The 22867-nt window shown below is 36.6% G+C and overlaps 1 protein-coding gene across 4 annotated transcripts in view; it reads right to left on the bottom strand.

Annotated features, from left to right (window-relative positions):
- Positions 1 to 22867, bottom strand: part of SPIDR (scaffold protein involved in DNA repair) — a 603350-nt gene that overhangs the window by 356018 nt on the left and 224465 nt on the right. For all 4 annotated transcript variants that reach the window (XM_045081470.1, XM_045081547.1, XM_045081503.1 and 1 more), the window contains exon 6: positions 6571 to 6800. In XM_045081470.1, coding sequence (XP_044937405.1) covers positions 6571 to 6800 — 230 coding nt within the window. The remainder of the gene's footprint in view (positions 1 to 6570; positions 6801 to 22867) is intronic.

The raw sequence follows: 22867 nt of genomic DNA, 5'->3' as shown, positions 1-22867 counted from the left end.
ATCACATCAAATTAATTTTTAATATTTAAACACATTAACTTTAAAGGAATGATCATAAAACAGACATCCCTTATTTAGTTATAATTTAGAAACCACAAGAAAACAATCATTTGCATATTGCTGGAGTTGCTAAGATCATCAACAAAAACTTTATGTCCTCAACTTCTTTGAATGTTACCTTCATCTTACTCCTCCCCCTGAGGATTTCCTGGCAGTGACCTTAAACTGCAGCTGCCCTCCCTTCTCTCCTTTCCACCCAAAAGACATAGAGGGCCAAGAAAAGAAAGCCATGAAGGCTTCCAGCTCCCTTATACTCCAGCTGTGAAGCATAGAAGAGGGGGAAAACAGTCCATCCCTACCCAGAGGCAGGCACATTCAGGGCTGTACCACACATCCTTTGTAGGCTTGGGCTTAAGGCTACCATTCTTGGTGATTTCAATGGCTACCAGGCTTCTAATACCTTAGAACCTCCCCAATCCATGAAGTCCTCTTCTACCTCACTTTAGCCATTCATCTGCCCCACTCATTCTCTAAGTCTTGAAGTTACAAACTGTTTTCTTCCACTAATTCAATTCTGAACACCCATCATTCTTACCTGTCTAATTTATTACCTCTCGTATCAGCACTTTAAATGTGTTTGACCAACCTCTTCCCAATCTAGAATAGGCTGGTGCTACCCCCTCCCATCTCTTTGTACTCCACACCTTGCCTATTCTTATTTCTGACCTTACCTGGCCTAGATTTCGTGGTTCTGTATTACAATCACTACATGGAACTTTTATTGACTACATTCTTTGTACTCACTGGATAGTCTCAAGCTCTGCCTGTTCCACATTTGCAGCCCCACAATTCAATTCATATTGATAGGTTGATCTCAAACTCAAAATGACAACTCCCAATAGAACTGTATCTTGCCAGATAATCCTAATGCACATCCCTTGTCCACTGACTCCTCCACTATAGGACTATGTCATCTACTCTCTATCCTCATTCCTCCAATGCCATCATCTTGACATTACTCTCAGCTAATGAAGATATTTTCCATTTCACTGACAAAATGAAGTGATCAGAAAGATCTCACTGCCATATACAGCTATCTGCAACCTCCACCTGAGGAGACTCTGTCCTCCCATCTGTTCACAGATGAGTGTCTATGCGCCTGACCCTGCATACCCCTCCATTTGCACACTCCTGTCACTAAATCAGACCAATAGTTATCTTCTCTCCCCTACTGAGGACTTTTTTCCCTATTGATAGGAAAACATCAATATACAACATGTGCTATAATACCCACCCATACAAAAATGAAACAAAACAAAACAAAACAAAAACCACACCTCAATCTCCACATTCCTTCTAGTTAACAACCAGTTCTCCACACCTCTTAAAGCGAAACTCCATGAAAGAATTTTCTATTCATGCTGTCCTCAGCTTCCCTTTTTCCACTCTCTCTTAAACCCACAATAGTCTGGCTTAGCCAACCATACCACCAAGAAAGCCCTATATATATTCCTTGCCCTCCACAGTGCAACCCAGCAACATCCATCACAGTTGGTTGCCCTTTTTCCTTTTCAAAGGCACATCTTCACCTAACTTCCAGGACACCGCACTCTCTTAGATTTAATTTTTCTCATAGCAGCCTCTTTCTCTGGGCTCCAACCACTGCAAAGCGCCTAAGGCTCAGGCCTCACAGACAGATATTCCTTTCAATCTGCATTTGATCTCCAGCAAACTGACCCTGCTGGTGCTTTAAAACCATCTAGACATGGGAGCCTACATCTACCACCAGCACAGTCACTGAGGTTCAGACCCATATCTTATTCAGATATATAAGGTACAAATGAACATGGTCAAAAGCCTCATGATTTCTTTCATCAATGTCTTCTAATTTTCAGTATAGAGCTCTTTCATCTCTTTGATTAAATTTATCCCTAACTATTTTATTATTTTTGATGCTATTATAAATGAAATTTAACTTATTTTTCTGTTAATCTGTTGTTAGGGTACATACATATCTCCTACTGAATTTTGTATGTTCATTTCACATTCCGCAACTTTAATGAATTCATTGATTAGATCTAACAGTTTTTCAGTGGAGTCTTTAGGATTTTCTATGTATAGAATCATGATGAAAAAACTGCAGACAAGACAAATATATGGAAAGATAGCCAATGTTCATGGATGAGAAGAATTAATTTGTTAAAATATCCACAACTACCCAAAGACATCTATAGATTCAATGCAATCCCTATCAAGAGTCCAATGGCATTTTCACTGAAACAGAAAAAGCAATCTTAAAATGTATATGAAACCACAAAAACCCCAAATAGACAAAGCAATCCTGAGAAACTACAACGAAGTGGAAAATATCACACATACTGATTTCAAGCTATATGATAAAGCTGTAGCAATCAAAACAGTATGGTATTGGCATAAAAACAGACATATAGACAAATGGAACAGAATACAAAGCCCAAAATATACCCATACAGAGTCAAATAAAATTTGCTAAGGCTGCCAAGAATACAAGTAGAGAAAAGAGAGTCTCTTCAATAAATGGTGCTGGGAAAATTGGATATTTACACGTAAAAAAATGAAACTAGACTCCTATTCTTATATGACTCATAAAAATTAATTCAAAGTAGATTAAAAACTTAATCCATAAAACCACAAAACTAGAAGAAAATATAGGGAAAAAACTCCTTGATGTGGGTCTTGGCAATAATTTTTTGTATGACACTTAAACCACAGGAATAAAATGAACAAGAGGGACTACAATCAAACTAAAAAGCTTCTGCATGGCAAAAGAAATAATCAACAAAATGAAAAGGCAGCCTACAGAATAAGAGAAAATATTTCCAAATCACATACTTGATAAGGAGTTAATATACAAAATACATAAAGTTATATACAAAATACAACAGAATAGCAAAAAAAAAACCCTCAATTTTAAAATGGGCAAAGAACCTAAATAGACATTTTTTTCTTTTTTTTTTTTTAAAGATTTTATTTATGTATTTGACACAGAGAGAGAGAGAGATCACAAGTAGGCAGAGAGGCAGGCAGAGAGAGAGGGGGAAGCAGGCTCCCCACCGAGCAGAGAGCCTGATGTGGGGCTCAATCCCAGGACCCAGGGATCATGACCTGAGCCAAAGGCAGAGGATCAACCCACTGAGCCACACAGGTGCCCCTAGACATTTTTCTTAAGAAGATATTTAAATGACCAACAAGTACAAGAAAAGGTATTCAACATCACTAATCATTAGGAATATGCATATCAAAACCACAATGAGACATCACCTCACATTTGTCGGAATGATTATTCCAAAAAGGCAAGAGATAACAAATTCTTGTTAATTTGAAAAAGAAAGTCTTGGGCACTGTTGGTAGAAATTTAAGTTGGTGTAGCCTCTACGGAAAACAGTATAGTGGTTCCTCAAAAAATTAAAAAGGAACTGCTATATGATCCAGCAATTCTTCTGCTGGGTATATACCTGAAGGAAATGAATCACTATTTTGAAGAGGTATCTGTACCCGCATGTTGACTGCAGCATTATTTACAATAGCTAAAAAATGGAAACAACCTGGCAATCCATTGACTCCCAGAATATAGATGAATGGATATAGAAAATGTGGTACACTCACACACACACACTGACCGGATTATTCAGCCACAAAAAGAAGGAACTCCTGTCTTTTGTAGAAACATTCTGGACCTTGAGGGCATTATGCTAAGTGGAATAAGTAAGACAGATAAGTATACATACATACTGTATGATCTCACTTACATGTGGAATCTAAAAACAACACAAAACAAAAACGAAAACAAAAAAACCCACCACAAACTCATAGAAAACAAGATCAGATTTATGGTGACTACAAGGGGCGGTGGGGGGCAGAAGTAAAGGAAGGTGGTCAAAGAGTACAAACTTACAGTTATGAAATAAGTAAGTATTGGACATATAATGTACAACATGAGGACTTTGGTTAACTCTGCCGTATATTATATTTGAAAGCTGCTGAGAGAGTAGATCCTAAAAGTAAAAGATCTTATCATAAGGAAACAGATTTTTTTTTCTTTTCTTTCCTTCTTTTTTTGTTTTTTTTTTTGGTGTCTATAGGAGTTGATGATGTTAACTAAACTTACAGTGGTCACCATTTCACAATATATGTAAGTCAAGTCATTAGGCTTAAACAGTGCTATATATCATTTATATTTTCATAAGACTAAAAGAAAAAAGAGCACAGTAAGTGTAAAAGGACATTATTACTACTAAAATCACAGATACACCTTCTACTTTTAAAAAGTAATGGGGTGGGTGGGTGACAAAATATGACCAACTGACAGAACTGACCACACAAAATAGAAAGCTTCATACATTCTTGCCAAACACCTGTATACATATAAAAGAATTCAATGCCAAATAGTAAAGATAGTGGGGGGAAAAAACCCAATTTTTGTTTGAAAGTATAGAAGCAAATCAATAATAAAAACTCAGACCCCAGTTTACAATAAAGGTAAAGGCTAACAATTCCCTCCCTCAAAAAAAAAAAAAAAAAAAAAAAGGCCTCATGATTTTCTCACCAAGAAGAACCAAACCAACCAACCAAACAAACAAACATAAAGAAAAACCAGATAAAACAAAACCATCTGATCCCCTGCACCACCCTCTTGCCTCATCTTAGGCACTGTCAGCTCCATGAAATCCCCTTCCCCACACCTCTTAGCCAGTCTTGATTCCTCTTTTTCTGATTTCTTTCCATAAAGTTCATCTTCTTTTGATATTACTTCTACTTTACTTCTTGGGTCCTCAAAACACACTCCCCTACAGAGTCAATGCTTTAGTTGCTATGTCTCCAGGATAAGCAACAGTGCTCAGCACATAGTAGGCCATCACTAGGGTTCGGGACATGGCTTTCTGTGATTACGTGGCATCAACTTCAGCAAGGGCATTCAAATCCCTTTAACTGTCTTCCTTTCCCGCTCTTTCCAGAGACTAATACAGACCACCACTGTCCTTTTTTGACACTTTAAATTTCTCTACTTTGGGCATAAGGCCTTCTAAGTTATTTTATTTTATATATATATATAGATATATATGGAATAGACATGAAGTAACCCACCAAGCTACATCCAGTCCACTAGACTCCGTGGCATCCTAATGCTTGTCCCTCCACTCCCACACTTAAGACAGGCCTCTTCTTTCCTGATCCACCACCCCACTTCCTTCCCTGGACACTGACAGAGCAATTATCCCTAACCAGTCTGTCTCCACTGGGTTTTCCTTGTTATTTTCTAAATAGGACTCATCTTGCCTCTGATGACTCTTTTGGACCCAAGATCCCTTTCAAGCCACTAGCAGCTAATCTCTACATCTGACTTCTCGCCTAAAATCTCAGTCCTAGCAGAAGAACCTCAGCACTGTCTCCACTCTTTGTCTTGGATACTCCTTGAACCATGGGTCTCTTGGCTTCTGCCCCTGCTAGCTCACTAACATTGCCATTGAGTTTTTAGTATGCACTGTACCTGCCCACTCTTGACATAAACATTTCCTAAACAGATCCAAATCTGTGTTTTTTACTGCCACATTTACTCTTTCTACTGAAGCTCCTTTTTCCTTCAAACTCTCCACTAAGTTTCCTTTTGTGGCACTGGTTCCCACAAGTTCTCACTTTCTTTTTTTTTTTTTTTTTAAAAGATTTATTTATTTATTTATTTGACAGAGATAGATCACAAGTAGACAGAGAGGCAGGCAGAGAGAGAGGAAGGGAAGCAGGCTCCCCGCCAAGCAGAGAGCCCGATGTGGGACTCGATCCCAGGACCCTGAGATCATGACCTGAGCCGAAGGCAGCGGCTTAACCCACTGAGCCACCCAGGCGCCCCAAGTTCTCACTTTCATTGAAATTTTTTCATTGTTTTGCTCTAATTTAAAACACAAATTAACCATATATTACACAGAATTGGGACACAGCTCTTAGAAGGCATACTCCTATCCCCTTCACATGTTCTGTGTGACCCCCCCACCATAGCCTGGCCCTTGTGGTTATTCATATACATAAAGCCAGTTTCCTATCTTTGCTATCTTTGCTGTGTCTTTGCTCTCTCATCCATCTTTGCATTTGCAAGTGTTCACTTGGACAATCTCTGTAATCATATTTGTAAAAATAATTGAATTTATTTATTTCTATTTCTCTCTTTATAATATAACTTATTCAAAAACAGGAATCATCTTAATACTTGTCTTAATTGTCTAAGTATCTGGAATACTGATGCTCAATAAAATCTGATAAACCCAAATAACCAATCCCATTAAGGAAATAGTCATGTCAGCTGTTATGACTGAAACAGTGAATGCATGACTTGTATAAACAGTTCCCTAAAATCATTTCCAGAAATGAGAAATTCTATAATTGCTTATTGAAGTTCCAATTCTATTCTGTCAATTTTCTTCTCCAAGTAAACAAGTTTAAGTATTTTTAAATTAACATTTTAGGTATTTGGATTTAAAAGAAAGATATCAACTTTTAAAAAAACAGTATTTAAAAAAAAAAAAAAAGGTGTAATTTAACCTCAAAAGCTTCTTCTTGTTTGCTGATGTTTCTGGAGTCCTCGGAAACATCTGTTTCTGGGGTGTGTACAAAGTGGTTTCTGCAGATTTCACCTTCTGCTTTATAGGTCTCGCCGGTATCTGTCTATCAACAGATTCAAAATCCATGTGGGATTTGAGAGAAGATTCTGAATCAATGGAGTCATCCTCCTTTTCACTATCTGATGAATATTCCAAAATTTCTGTAGAACTCTGAAAAATATTAAAAGAAATGCAATTAAATCAGGAGAATTCTTTATTCAAGTCCATATTTACATGTCCTTTTATTCCATTATCTTCTGGTTATATTCACTGAAATAACTTTGTAAATAGTTACTTATAGGTTAAACTGTTATTCTGTATTTACTATCAATAGGTCCTATTTAAGAATATGAGTCACTTGGGGTGGCTGGGTGGCTCAGTGGGTTAAAGCCTCTGCCTTCGGCTCAGATCATGATCCCAGGGTCCTGGGATCAAGCCCCGCATCGGGGCTCTCTGCTCAGCAGGGGGCTTGCTTCGCCCCCCCCCTGCCTGCCTCTCTGTCTACTTGTGATCTCTGCCAAATAAATAAATAAAATCTTAAAAAAAAAAAAAGGAGTCACAGCCTCTTTTTCCTAACATTTCCTAAAATGTTTCTTACTTTCTTCTACTTAATTTCTAATTCAAAAAATTTTTTTTTGAAAAATGGATTATAAAATTGGACATAATATCACATAAGGAATCCTAGACAGATGAATCAAAACTTCTTCTGTTGATGTCTCCTTTCTTTACTTAAGGCACACGCTAAAATACTTAAGCATCGTAGGTATTTTATTTTCCCATTACTTCGTTTTGCAGATCAGTTCCATTTTGTTCTAGTATCACCAAAAATTTATCCTTCAACATTCTAAAAATTTCTAGTGTATTAGTAAGCTCTCCTCATTTAATACCTTTATAAAATAATGAATTTATTAAATGAAATAAATAATTTAATAATAAATTTCTTAATAAATTTACTGATTTATTAATGTAGTAATTTAATTACTAAATTATTTATTATTTATTAATAATTTAATAATAGATTATTAAATGAAAACAGTACACTTAGTTGAAACGGATCTTTGTTGAGTAGGCATGGGGTCTCCCATGAGGAGCCCTCTCTATTTTGATGGGTCAACATGGACTGTGTCCCTGACACTGTAGCAGACACTTGGTTAAAGAGAATGAAGAGGATATAAGTGTATGAGGGTCATTGTTGGTGGGTGTGAACTGGTGTGTGAGTGTGCAGGGTAGCACTAGAGTTTTCATCATTTGCTAATCTAAATATAAAACAAGAAGTTTACTATATTTGGCCTTTTCTGAGGATTTTATAGTTAAGCCTTTTTTAAGAGCTTAAAAAAGGACATCCCTCATTCCTTACCTCCAAAAACTGCCTGGGTAGTCACCTGTTACTAGGCACATTTGAAATAAGAAAACATAAATGAAAAAAGTTCTCAAACAAATAGCTTAGTTCCATTATACTTTTCACAATCTCATTTGCATGCTTAAATTACTGCAGGTAGCTGATAACCCACTAATAAGCACTAGACTCACATGTTTTCCCCACAGCACAAATTCTGAATAAATATTAACAACAGGCCACAAAAACAAACAAACAAACAAAAAACCACAAAGCAGTTTAGACTAAAAATTAACTTGCTTGAAACTAAAAATCTGTATACATTACTTGAGAACTCCAAACTCAATTCATCTTTTTGTTACAAAAAGTCTTTTCTTTTAGTATCTTAAAGTTTTACACTTCATTCCAGAGCAGGGCTTCTTAACCTCAGTACAACTGCCATTTGGGCTGGATAATGTGGTAGGAAGTCTCTTGTACACTGTAGGGTTGTTTAGGAGCATACCTAGCTCCTACCAACTAGATGATAACAGCACGGTCTCACCAATCATAACTATCAAAAATGGCTTGAGACATTGCTAATGTCCCCTGGCAGACAAAATCACCCCTAAGTATGAACCGTTATCCTGGAAAAATGTCAGCAAATAGTCAACCACATTTGGCCTGTGCTGGAAACTCACATCCAGAAGTGAAGAGAACACAGGACTTCATAGGGATGGAGAGGTCAGAACGAAATGCATTAGTTCCCCCTTCTCTTGAGGGGATACATTCCAAGACCCTCAGTAAATGCCTGAAACTACATAGTACTACATCCTATACAGACTACGTTTTTTCATATACATACATACCAGAAATAAAACTTAACGTATAAATTAGGCACAATAAGAGATTAAAAATAACTAGTAATAATATAGAATTATAATAAAATTTATGTGAATGTGGTCTTTCTCTCAAAGTCTTATAGTACTGTACTATAAGTATATCACAAAAAGAAGTACCCTTCTTCTTTCTCTCAAACACTTACAGTACTGTACTGCAAGTACATCACAAGAAGAAGTACCCTTCTTCTTGGGATGATAAAATGCCTACTTGATGAGGTGAAGTGAGGTAAATGATACAGGCACGAGTCATAGTGTTAGGCTACTAACGACCTTCTGATGATAAGTCAGAAGGAGGATCATTAGCTGCCAGACTGTGGTTGATCCCAGGTAACAAACCATAGAAAGTGAAACCACAGATAAGGCAGATTACTATAGTTATAAAACAATGTGGTAGAAGGATTGTAACTGAAGTATTGCTTAGGCTCTACCGGGAACATGTAAGAAGAACAAAGAAATCCGGGTCGGGCACTGGAAGAAGGGAAGAACTGCCACCTAAAGCTGAATGCTAAGTGTAAGTTAATTAGACAGAAAGAAGAGCAAGTACATCCCAGGGAAAAGGAACAGGAAAACACGAATATGAGGCCAGAGAGAACAGAGCACATGCAGGAAAATCTACAAGCAGCAGCCAAGAGAGGTTGTATGAGGACCCTGAAAACAATAGCAGGGCATTTGGCTTTATTCAGAGTCAGTGGGGGAATCACTGGCAATTTCCATAAGGGCTAATAAAATCAGATGTTAATAGAGAATGATCATCCAAAATTCTGAACAGCAAAATTCTGAACATTCTGAACAGCAGACTCTAATATGGGAGAGAGAAGGTACCAAAGACTACTAGTAGGAAAGCAGCTGCCTAGAAGTTCTTCATAATCAAAGCAGAACACAAAGAGGATGTGAGTGGGAGTAAGAATAGGAGAGGTACACTTGAAAGAAAATAAGGGAAGAGATGTAACCACACTTGAAGATTCTCACACATGAGAAAGCAGAGTGAAGACAGATTCAAAGAAGACCCTAAGCCTCTGTTTGGGTAACCAGAAAAGTGTGCTCACCTAGAAAGGGAATTCAGAAAATAATCAGTTAGAGCGATAGTTGCTGATATACATTTGGTTTTCATATGTTAATGTTCTGATGCCTATAGAATAGCTGAGGTAAAAGTGGCCAATAGGTAGTGGCTTTAAAGGTCTGGAGTTTTAATAAAGTGATATGGGATAGAGATATAAATTCAGGAATCATCAAGACAGAAACTGTGCATTAAAGTATGTGAGTTTGAAAAGACCATTCTTCTAAATTCTGTAGAAGTGAGAAGAGAAGGTCCAGGCTAGAACCGTGGGAATACCATCAACATTTAAGCTGTATTCAGGTGAGAGGAGACAGAAAAGGGTTTGGGATTTGAGGAAAAAAAAGATTGCACAGCTATAAGAAAACTATGAGACCTTACAAATAGTGTGCTATGAAGAATAAATGATGCAAAATGGTCCAGCCACTTTGGAAGACAGTTGGCAGTTTCTTACTAAACTAAATATACTCTTACAATATAATCCAGCAATCGTTCTCCTTGGTATTTACCCAAAGGAGTTGAAAACTTATATCCACACAAACACCTGCACACAGTTGTTTAGATCAATTACTCATAACTGCCAAAACGTGGAAGCAACCAAGTTGTCTTTCAGTAAATGAATGAGTAAACTGTGGTACATTCACACAACTGAACAGTATTCAGCACTGTAGAGAAGTGAGCTATTAATACATGAAAAGACATAGAAGAACCTTAAATGCATATGACTAAGTGAAAGAAGCCAAATGAAAAAGGTTACATACTGTATGATTCCAACTATATTACATTAAAAAAAAAAAAAAAACCAGTGGAGACAACAAACAGATCAGTGATTGCCAGCAGTTATGAGGCAAAGATGAAGAGGCAGAGTATTCTTGGATAGTGAAAATACTCTGTATGATATAATGATGAATATATGTCATTATGCATTTGTTCAAGCCCACAGAATGGACAAAACCAAAGATTTAACATACCGAGATTTAACATACACTATGGACTTTGGATGACTATGACACGCCAATGCAGGTTCATAAATTTTAACAAATGTGCAATTCTGGTAAGAGATGTTGATAATGGGGGAGGCTATAGATGCGACAGGGCAAGAGGTATACGGCAAGTCCCTAGGCCTTCCTCTCAATTACTGTAAACATAAAACTGCTCTAAAAACGTAAGTCAAAAAAAAAAAAAAACAAAAATAGGAATAAATGGAAGGGAAGGTGAAAAGAGGTGACTTAATTCTTTCAGGAAGCTTGGAAATGCTTATTTTAATTTCTTTCAAAAATAGAAAAGACAGCATAAAAAGACACATCTGCCCAGCTATGCACATGTATGACAAAGCTGAAGTTAAAATCATGACAATGAAAGTGTACTCCAGACTCCAGTGTATCTTCCAACCACAACCATGAACTTTAAATGAACTTCCTCAAGGAAGAATTCAATAGCATTAAGATTGGTAAGATTCAACAGAAATTTAGGTAGTACTTTGGAATTTCATGGCACCATGACAATCAGTCTTAGGCAGTTTTGGTTTAGGCAGTCACAACTTTAATGAGATCTAGCTAATATATAAGAGTATATTGAATGCCTACTACCCTCACATGCTCCCCAAGCTGCTATAGCTAATACAAGGAAATTTTCAAGTCTATCCTTGCTCTCATGTACTTATAATCAATTTAATAACTGAAACAAATAAAAACCAGACTAAAAATACAAAGTAATATTTGAATAATTTCAGACACATTTGGAATACAGCAGATATAGGAATGGAACTCTTCTTGAGCTGAAAATTCCTGAAGAATGTGTAGAAAGTCTTACATGGACACAGAAAGGAACTAAAGCTCACCAGACACCACCTGTTTTAGCCCAAGCCTGACAGTAAGGAACACAAATTAATTCTTTCAGAAAGGATGGGATGTGCATATGTACACACAAGTGTGTGTGGGTGTGTGCATCCAGCTACATTGGAAAACAGTGTGGAGGTTCCACAAAAGGTTAAAATTAGAGCTACCCTATGACCTAGCAATTGCACTACTGGGTATTTACCCTAACGATACAGATGTAGTGAAATGAAGGGCCATATGCACCCCAATGTTCATAGCAGCAATGTCCACAACAGCCAAACTGTGGAAGGAGCCAAGATGCCCTTCAACAGACAAACGGATAAAGAAGATGTGGTCCACACATATAATGGAATATTACTCAGCCATCAGAAAGGATGAACACCCAACTTTTACATCAACATGGATGAAACTGGATTATCCTAAGTGAAATAAGTCAAACAGAGAAAGACAATGATCATATGGTTTCACTCATTTGCAGAACATAAAGAATAGCATGGAGGACATTAGGAAAAGAAAGGGAAAAATGAAGTGGGGGAGATCAGAGCGGGAGAAGAACCATGAAAGACTATGGACTCTGGGATACAAACTGAGGGCTTTGTAGGGGAGGTGGGTAGGAGGACAGGTGAACATGGTGATGGGTATTGAGGAGGACACAGAGTGCATGGAGCACTGGGTGTTATACACAAAAAATGAATCATGGAACACTACATCAAAAGTAATGATTTACTGTATGGTGACTAACATAACATAATAAAAATTTTTAAAAAATTAAAAGAAACGGTGAAATTAATTGTGACAATATATCAAAGGATTACTATTTCTTGTCTAATCACTCACCAAAATCACCTTTAGAAGTTCCCTCACTGTAACTCAAAATTCTTCTTGGCTTTACTCATTACCCAGTTCCAAAACCACTGCCACATTTTAAGGTTTTGGTTATAGCAAAATCCCACTTCTTGGTACCAATTTCTGTTTAAGTTCGCTTAGTATGCCATAAAAAAATAACACAGACTAAGTGGCTTAAAAAATAGACTTTGAGATCTGTGAAGATTGAGAAGTCCAAGATCAAGGTGCCAGTCACCTAGCTTGCTGATGGCCACTTTCCTGCTGTGTCCTCAAAGGGCAGAGAGAAAGAGTGATCTCCCTCACGTCTTTCTCTCTTTTGAGATTTTATTTATTTGGGAAGGAGAGAGCACATGAGTGAGGGAGTAAGAGAGAGCATGAGCAGGGGGAGGGGCAGAGGGAGAAGCAGACTCTCCACTGAGCAGGGAGCCTGACACCAGGCTTGATCCTACGATGCTAGGACCCTGACCTGAGCCAAAAGCAGACTGAATGAACTACCTAGGTACCCCTCTTCATGTCTCTTCTTATAAAGGCAGTAATTTCATCATGAAGGACCCACCCTCATGACCTAGTCACCCCAAAGGCTCCATCATCAAATACTATCCCAGTGAGAGGGTTTTAATATACGAATTTTGGGGAAGGGAACAAAATTCAGAACAACGCAATCTTCTTACATATTTTTAAAGTTTTTTTTTTTTTTTAAATTCCAATTAGTTAACAAGCACTGTCATATTATTTTCAGGTATACCATAGAGTAATTCAAAAATTCCATATATTACCTGATGCTCATCACAACCGCACTCCTTATCCCCATCACCTATTTCACCCACCTCCACCATCCTCCTCTCTGGTAACCATCAGTTTGTTCTCTATAGTGAAGAGTCTTGGTCTCTCTCTCTTTTTTGTTTTCCCTTTACCTCTGTTATGTTTCTTTCATTCCATATATGAGTGAAATTATATTGTATTTATCTTCCTCTCTCTGACTTATTTTGCTTAGCATTATACTCTGTACTTCCACTAATATTATTTTTTATAGCTGAATTAACATTCCATTGTATACATTTACATCCATTGCATACATTTACATTGTCTGTATTTACATGGTTAAATCTTTATCCATTTACCAGTCATTTTAGGTATTGAGTTATATAAGTTCTTTATATATTTTGGATACTAACTCTTTATCAAATATGTCATTTGCAAGTATCTTCTCCTATTCCACAGGTTATCTTTCAGTTTCATTGTTTCGTTTGCTACGTAAAAGCTTTTTATTTTGATTAAGTCCCAAAAGTTATTTATTCCTTTGTTTCCCTGGCCTCAGAAGACATATCTAGAAAAAAGTTACTACTTGTGTTCTCTTCTAGGATTTATATGGCTTCAGGTCTCATATCACAGTCTTTAATCCAATTTGAATTTATTGTATGGTGTAAGAAGTGGTCTAGTTTCATTTTTCTACATGTAGCTGTTCAATTTTACCAACACTGTTTGTTAGAGACTGCCTTTTTCCCATTGGATATTCTTTCCTGTTTGGTCAAAGATTAATTGACCAAATAGTTAAGAGTTCATTTCTGGATTCTCTATTTTGTTCCACCAATCTGCTGTGTCGATGTTTGTGCCAGTACCATACTGTTTTGAATATTACATGTTTGTAATAGAACTTGAAATCCAAAATTGTGAGGTCTACAGGTTTGCTTTTCTTTTTCAAGATTGCTTTGGCTATTTGTTCTTCCAATCCAGGGGTACAAAAGTTTTTCCATTTCTTTTGTGTCATCTTCAATTTCTTTTATCAGTATTTCATAGTTTTCAGAATACAGGACAGGTCTTTCATCTCTTTGATTAGTTTTATTCCTAGGTATTTTATTATTTTTGGTGCAATTGTAAAAATGGGATAGTTTTCTTAATTTGTTTCAATACTGGTATAAAGAAATGCAACAGATTTCTGTGCATTGGTTTTTATCCTCCAACTTTACTTAATTTGTGTATCAGTTCTAGCAGTTTTTTGGTGGAGTCTTTTGGGATTTCTACATAGAATATCAAGTCATTTGCAAATAGTGTAAGTTTGATTTCCTCCTTGCCAATTTGGATGCCTTTTATTTCTTTTTGTTGTCTGACTGCTGTGGCTAGGACTTCTGGTACTATGTTGAATAAGAGTGGTGAGAGAGGACATCCTTGTCTTATTCCTGACCTTAGCGGAAAAGCTCTCAGTTTTCCCCCATTAAGGATGATGTTAGCTGTGGGCTTTTCATATATAGCTATTATTATGTTGAGGTATGGTTCTATATTGCTGCGGGCTTTTATTATGAATGGATGTTGTACTTTGTCAAATGCTTTTTCTACATCTATTGAAATGATCATATGTTTCTTATCCTTTCTTATTCATGTGGTGTATCCTGTTGATTGATTAATGAATATTGAATATGTCCCACTTGATTGAGGTGAATGATTTTTTAATGTATTGGATCCTCTTTGCTTTTATTTTATTGAGAATTTTTGCATCTCTGTTAATCAGAGATAATGACCTGTATGTCTCATTTGTAGTGGTGTCTTTATCTGTAGCATTATCTTTGGTATGAAGGTAATGCTGGCCATAGGATGAATTTGGAAGTTTTCCTTTCACTACTTTTTTTAATAGTTTGAGAAGAAGAGGCATTAACTCTTCTTTAAATATGTGGTAGAAGTGGCCTGTGAAGCCTTCTGATAATGGACTTATGTTTGTTTAGAGTTTTTTGATTACTGATTCAATTTCTTTGCTGGTTATTGGTCTGTTGAAGTTTTCCATTTCTTTTTTACTTAGTTTTGGGAGTTTATATGTCTATTTCTAGGAACTTATCTATCTTTTCTATATTGTCCAATTTGGTGACATATAATTTTTCATAACATTCTCATAATTATTTGTATTTTTGTGGTGTTGGTTGTTACTTTTCCTCTCTCATTTGTTACTTTATTATTTTGGGTCCTTTCTCTTTTCCTTTTAGTTTGGTAAGTCTGGCTAGATAGAGGCTTATCAATTTTACTGATTTTTTCAAAGAACCAGTTCCTAGTTTCATTGGTCTGTTCTATTGTTTCTTCAGTTTCTGTATCATTTATTTTTGCTCTGAACATTATTATTATTTCTTTCCTTCTGCTAGTTTTAGGGTTTTTTTGTTGCTCTTTTTCTAGCTCCTTTATGTATAAGGTTAGGTTATTTATTTAAGATTTTTCTTGCTTCATGAGGTAAGCCTATATTGCTACAAGCTTCCCTCTTAGAACCATTTTTGCTGCAGCCTAAAGGTTCTGGACTATTGTGTTTTGATTTGCTTTTTGAAGAATTTATTTATTTGAGGGGGGGAGGGGCAGAGGGAGAAGGAAAGAATCTCAAGCAGATTCTGCACTGAGTGAGGAGACAGAAGAAGGGCTTGATCCCATGACTCTGAGATTAAGACTTCAGCTGAAACCAAGAGTCAGTTGCTCAACCTACTGTGCCAACCAGATACACCAGGACCATTGTCATTTCATTCTCATTTGTTTCTACGTATTTTTCTATTTCTTTTTATTTCCTGGTTGACCCATCCATGGTTTAGTAGCATTATTATTTATCCTCCATCTATTTATGGTCTTTCTACATTTTTTCTTGAGGTTGATTTCTAGCTTCATAACATTGTGATCAGAAAAGATGCATGGTTTACTTTGATCTTTTTGAATTTGCTGAGACTTGTTTTGTGGCCTAGCACATGATCTAGTCTGGAGAATGTTCTATACACACTTGAAAAATTCTACTCTTTTAGGATGGAATGTTTTGAATATATCTTTTTAATCCATCTGGCCCAATGTGTCATTCAAAGTCACTGTTTCCTTGCTGATTTTCTGTTTAGATGATCTATCTATGGATTACAGTGGGTGTTAAAGTCCCCTACTATTATTCTATTATTATTGGTTAATTCCTTCATTTGATTATTAACTGTCTTATATATTTGGGTGCTATGTTGGGGTGTATAAATATTTATAATTATTAGATCTTGTTGTTGGATTGTTCCCTTTATTATTATATAGTGTCTTTCTCTGTCTCTTGTTACAGTCTGTTTTAAAGTCAGACTGGGTGGATCAGCTGATTAAGCATCTGCCTTCAGCTCAGGTCATGATCCCAGGATCCTGGGATCAAGTCCCACATCAGGCTCCTTGCTTAGTGGGGAGCCTGCTTCTCCCTCTGCCTACAGTTCGTCCTACTTATTCTTACTACATAAAACTGAAATCCCTTCTAGTACCTTAAGAAAATTTTTTCAACCAAAGAGATTTTTAATCATTATCTCTGGTAGACTGCTTAGTGTTACACAGTGACCCAGTGTACTTGGGCAACATTTTTGTTCCTTGAAAATTTTTATTCTTTACCAAATCACCATTATACAAAATATATTACTTTACTTCAAAACTGAATCTCAAGTACCAAAATAAAGCTTTATTTTTTTCTTTTGAAACATTGATATTTTCCAATATTTTCTCTTGTTTCCTTTAGAAAGTGAACCAAGTGGTGCCCTCTTAAAATTTTCATATAAAGTTACTTCTTCCAGGAATACAGCCTTACAGTATTACAGAAATAATACTGACAAGTAAATCTGAGTCTTTTGTAGCAAAAAATTTACTGCAGTGATCAAATTCACAGAGCCAAAGAGTGACTATGTAACTACAATCATTATTTGCCAATGTTTGAAACATAATAGACTTATTAGTATTGTGATTCCTTTCCTTCCCTCTGACCTAATAACTTCAGAATTAGGAGACACCTGAATTAGTGATTAAATATCACAAATGCCAAGATTGAAACATGAGCAAGGATTAGTTCCTGTGAAATCAGTCACTGAAAGACAATGACAACAATGTAAACTGTAATTGAAGCCACCTGCAACTTATCAAAATCATAAAGTGTTCAAAATTTTCTCAGTTTCCAAAAGTGAGCAATACTGCTATAATAGACCACTGTCACAATTATTTCTGATTTCTCTTTTCAGAGAACTATCCATGGAGGAGATAGCCTTCAACATCTAAGCAGCCACAGGTGTGGCCTCATCCATGCCTAAGCAGCCATGTGTCTACTGTGATTTGCCTCAGGTAGACAAAAGTTGGACCAATCAGATTTTCAACTGAGAGATACAGAGTCTGGGAAGTAGAAGCCAAGACACACTAATGGTTAATCTCTAAATGAAAGATCCATGATTTCCTATCTATCACTTTTTTCTTAAAAAAAAAAAATTTAAAGTAACTATCACAAATTTTAAATTTAAAAATTAATTAGCATAATGCTTCATGCAATTCATCTGATACCCCTGAAGCTAATGTAATCCTACCTACAAATTTATCCATGGAATGTTCAGGAAAGATTCTTTTTAGTGATCTACTTGAATAATTATAGTGTTACTCCTGAACTGAAGGGTCCCAATTCCTGTATATCAAATCTAAATCTAAATCCATGTATGAAAGTCTACATGAGTAGGGTCCTCTTAGATAAAAACTGTGTCTACTAACAAAGTCAAAAAATAGAGTCCATTTACAAGAATAAGGAGTGCTTCCATGGTAAAGTTGTCTCTATGACAAATGAAGCAAATTAGTCAGATCAAATACTGCTCTTTAAGATTTAGAAATTTAAAGCTTTTAACTCTGAAATATATTGAAAGGTCACACTAAGAGCAATAGTAGAATACTAGTAATAAATCACCACTTATTTTTAAATGACATCTTTGTAGCTACTTACTAATTCAGCTGGTAAAACAAAGAAAAGGAAAACAGAACCTAAACTAAAATCACTCTTTTAGATAACCAATTGTATAAGACAGAAAACAGCTTACTTGACTCGTATTTCATGCAAGAGTCTCAAGCCCTTGTTTTCAGCCCAGGTGAGAAAGTATCCATCAGGGGAAGGGAGGCAGGTTGGTGGTGGGGGTCAGTGAAGATACCTTGTGTGCCTGATGATAAGGAGGCAGGTGCTGGCTGCACCCTGACTTGCAGGGCCAGGCATGTTCCCCATGCCACATTCTGCAGTGCACTGGTTTCTGCTCTCAGGTACTTCCCATGCAATTACTGACCAGGCCCAGACCTGCCCTTGAAAGATCTTATGAGATCACCAAGAGTTGGGCTATGCTAAGTTCACCATGTTTATTTTGGGTTCAGCCTCCCTTTCTTAAACTCACACTATAAATGAGAATAGTAGTGGCATTTTAAGGAAAGAATCAAAGGATTTTAAGGCTATGCCTGCTTAGAAGCTTTTAAATCTAATAATAACCAGTAAATGTTTTTAGGAAGGTAGAAAGTAAGGGCAACAACAAAAATGCCACAGAAGATAAGCTATGGCAACTGTGGCAGATAAAATGACCAAAACCAAGACAGCTCTTAAAAATTAAAGGGAATGAAAGAGTACTGGTGACTGATTAAACCAACAAATTTACTTAGCAAATGCCTTTATTTCCACTCCCAATATTAAAATGATACTCACTCATTTAACAAATTAATTGAGTACCTACTATATATCAGGAATCATTCTGGGTACAATGATTGTAGGGGGGGAGGCACCAAAATTCATACCCCAGTGGTCTTTAAATTCCAATGGAATCACATACACACCCCTTAATTAACAAGGGCTGTTTTCTGGCTAGTAATCAAAAACTGCACAGTTGTGTAGAACAGCAAAACCACCAAAACGGAAAGATAATATACATCAGACTCCCAGCTGCTCACATAATTTTATTTTCTATCAGGATTAAAAATCAATATACACAACACAATTCTAGATAATAGAGACTTAAACTATTGATAGGAAATATGCTTTCACTATTTACTTGGTATGCTTGTGACTGAAACTTTATTGATGGAAACTGGAGCCAGCTAGTGAGAAAAAACAAAAGCAATAGATTTTCTCACACACTGAAGGAAAAAAAAATCTCTTCTGAGGTAAACGGGTTTAACAAGCTACTCCCATGGTCACACCTTTGTAAACCACTTGGCTTGGCCCCTTCAAATGTGTTCCCAACCTCAAATACCAGCACAATGAGAATGACAGAATTCAAGTCCTATAGACACAGGCTCACAAAAGCACCATTCCACCTGATCTTAAGTTCCAAAGAGCCTGCTCTGAGGAACCCAAAGAGAAAAGGAGAAACAGAAGGACAGGGCATATCTTAAGAGAAAAGGAGAGAGAGAGAAATTACAATGCTCTAGAAGGAACCTACAGGGTCAGTCACAGTCCACCAAGCAGAGCTGAGTGTGGAGAAGGTCAGAACATATGCCCAAGGACAAACATCCACAGCAAACAAGTGGTGACCTGCCCAGAACCAGGTTCACATGACCTGGCTATAGAGAGTAAAGAGGACAAAAAAGAAAATCATACCCTTGTCCAAGGAAAACAGTATGTAACTGTAGAATATGGATACAGTCTGTGTATCCAGCTATTTTCTCTGTTTCAAAACATGTTCAGAGAAGGACACAGACCTGAGTTGTTCTATATTCTTGCCATCTGGTACACTCAGGTACAAGGAGCACACCTTATCCCTGGTCTGCTGGAGGGTCCTCTAACTCAAACCTACACTCAAAACAGGGGCCTCAAAACTAATAGAGAAGCCCAAATGAGAGCATGTTCTAAAAATTAATCTGTTCACTTTTTGCAAATGGAACCAGAGGCAGGACACAGTCTGTTTCTGGTTATGAGCTAGGCCTTTTCCCCCTCCCAACAACAAGGATTGAAATCTTATACAATGGTGGACTGGGGAGGGAAGAAAATTGAAGAAAATCAGAAAAGTCTAGAGAAGGTAGAAAGAGCTTCAACAAAAATAAGCCAAGTAAGTGCCCCAAGAAAACAAAGGCAATAAAGAAAAGCAAAAACAGTACAGGTCAAGTATGTAGTCTTATACAGTGGATCTGGGATGTGCCTCTCCAAACATAAGTTCCATAAGATGTTAATAGGTATTAAGAGAAAATGATCTCTACAAATTCAGTATGAATAAACCAGGTTGAATAAAATTGAGTTGTAAAATTTCTCAGCAGCTTTTATGTATTTTTCTATTTAAATTCAAATAGTCAACCTATAGTACATTAGTTTCAGATATAGAGTTCAATAATTTATCAGTTGCATATAACATCCAGTGCTCATCACTCAGAAGCTTTTAATATGCCCATGTACCTTGTGAGCTCTAAAGGGGGGCTGTAATATGTAGCGTTTCCTAAACATATTTGACTACAATTTGCCCAGTTTTAAACTGAGCATCTCATGGAACTGAAAATTGTAAAAACTTTTTATACTTTAATCATTTTAATGGAAATAACTCAAAAGTTAAGTTTTCCCAATTTATTCTACTTCTATCTTCTTAAATACCATATGCTCAATATAGTTTAATATTTTCTTGACAACTCACAATTATTCTTGCAGATAACCATTATTTTAGACTGTGAGGTAATGCACTTTTGCTTATGCCAGATGGGTTTCCTTCCCTCCATCTACAAAACTGCTGGCTGGCCTCAATCCTACCCAGGTCCAAGTCTGCAGCCTCTCAGACTGATTATCAAAGTCATAGGTTGCTTGTTTGCCTGGAGTTCAGATGCCAGGAAACAGCAAAGCTTCATGCTATACATCAGGTCTAAAAGATTAATAAAATACAGATTTTGCTCTTTAGAGATTTGTATCTCTTTTCAAAACTGAGTTGAGGCACTAACAGCCCAAAACACTCACTGTAAGAGTATGTGGGTGGCTCAGTTGGTTAAGCATCTGACTCTTGATTTGACTCAGGTTGTGATCTCAGGGTTGTGTGATCCAGACCTCCATCAGGCTTGGCTCAGCAGGCAGTCTACTTGAGATTCTCTCTCCCTCCCTATGGGTCTCTACTCCCACCTGTAGACACACACACACACACACACACACACACACACACACGTGTGCTCTCAAATAAATAAATCTTAAAAAACAAAAAAACAAAACAAAAAAACCTCACTGCAAAGCAAATCTACTATCAGTTATTTCAGAAGCCCAGGGCCTCCATCTACATCCAAGGTTAGCTGAAAAGGCCCTAATCAGATTTCAGGTAGATGGCTCTAACCACATCTTATACATATAGGAAGATGCTTCCTCAATGTAACCAAACCTGATCAAAATAATCCTCACAAGATAACTTCAAGGTGAAAGGATGCAAACTACATAAACTGAAACAGAGGAAGATTAAATGATTTATATGTAGTTGTCCAGAGTCACACAAGTTAAAATAATCTCAGGAATCCCCACTGTCCACATAGTATCCTACATACAACATACCAGGCTCTGTCTAGAAAATGCCAGATGAAAGAACAGGGGGAAAATTTTATACACACACACACACACACACCCATATATATACTTAACTTCAGCACCTAAAATATGCAGAGAGGCATAATGAATTATCTCTAAAGAAGAAATTTGTCCTGTATATTTTTCCATAACTATGAGGTTCAATAAAGGCAATACATCAAGTACTTTAATATTAAGAAATTTGAAAGGTGTTATGTTTCATAATGCTTATTTCATCATTATTTCAAAAACCAAGAGATAATACTTAATACACCATTGGGAATTTTATTGGCCACAATGAGCTAAAACGATATTATGGAGATAGGTCATCTCTGCAAATGATTCCTCTTTGACATTCATGCAAGAATATGAACTATGAAAAAAATGCCAGACTGTTTCAGTCTCTATAAAAACTAGAAAGCGCAAAGGTAGTCCTAACTGTGAGTTCAAACAAAACAATGTTTATTTTGGTGACATTTTAAAGGCTCATGATACTACAAAGTTCTTCTGGACTTGATTTATGAAGTTATGCAGGCAATTTCTTACTTGAAAATAAGATAATATTGACTAAAATAACCAAGTCACTACAAAAAATTTGAAACATAATTACAACTAGCATTATATTATATATATAAAACTATATATATAACTAGCAGAACATTTACAACTAGCAAACATTTTGTGTTTGTTGCTGAATACTTGTCTTTCTGACCACTTATTATGGGATATTCATGAAAATGTAAACTCAGTAGGCTGAGTTAGTACAACCATGTGTATTCTCAGAAGGGCCTGTTTTCCTGACTGGCCACAGACTGGCACTTAGGAATTGATCTCTTAGAGTATTCTGACAGAATTGTTTTGCACACTCAGTACCTTGGACATACTGTACTATTCTGTCTAGATAGTCTGTGCAAACAATGTAATTTGTGGTGAACATCTGCTTTCTTTCTGAGAGACTGGAGCTTCACTATAGTCATTCATACAAGCACAGTTATCCACATGATTGAACTCCAAT

This window comes from Mustela putorius, unplaced genomic scaffold, assembly GCF_011764305.1.
Source record: "Mustela putorius furo isolate JIRA1106 unplaced genomic scaffold, ASM1176430v1.1 tig00000056_pilon_pilon_pilon, whole genome shotgun sequence".
Taxonomy (NCBI): domain Eukaryota; kingdom Metazoa; phylum Chordata; class Mammalia; order Carnivora; family Mustelidae; genus Mustela; species Mustela putorius.
This window is presented reverse-complemented; position numbering and strand designations above follow the sequence as displayed.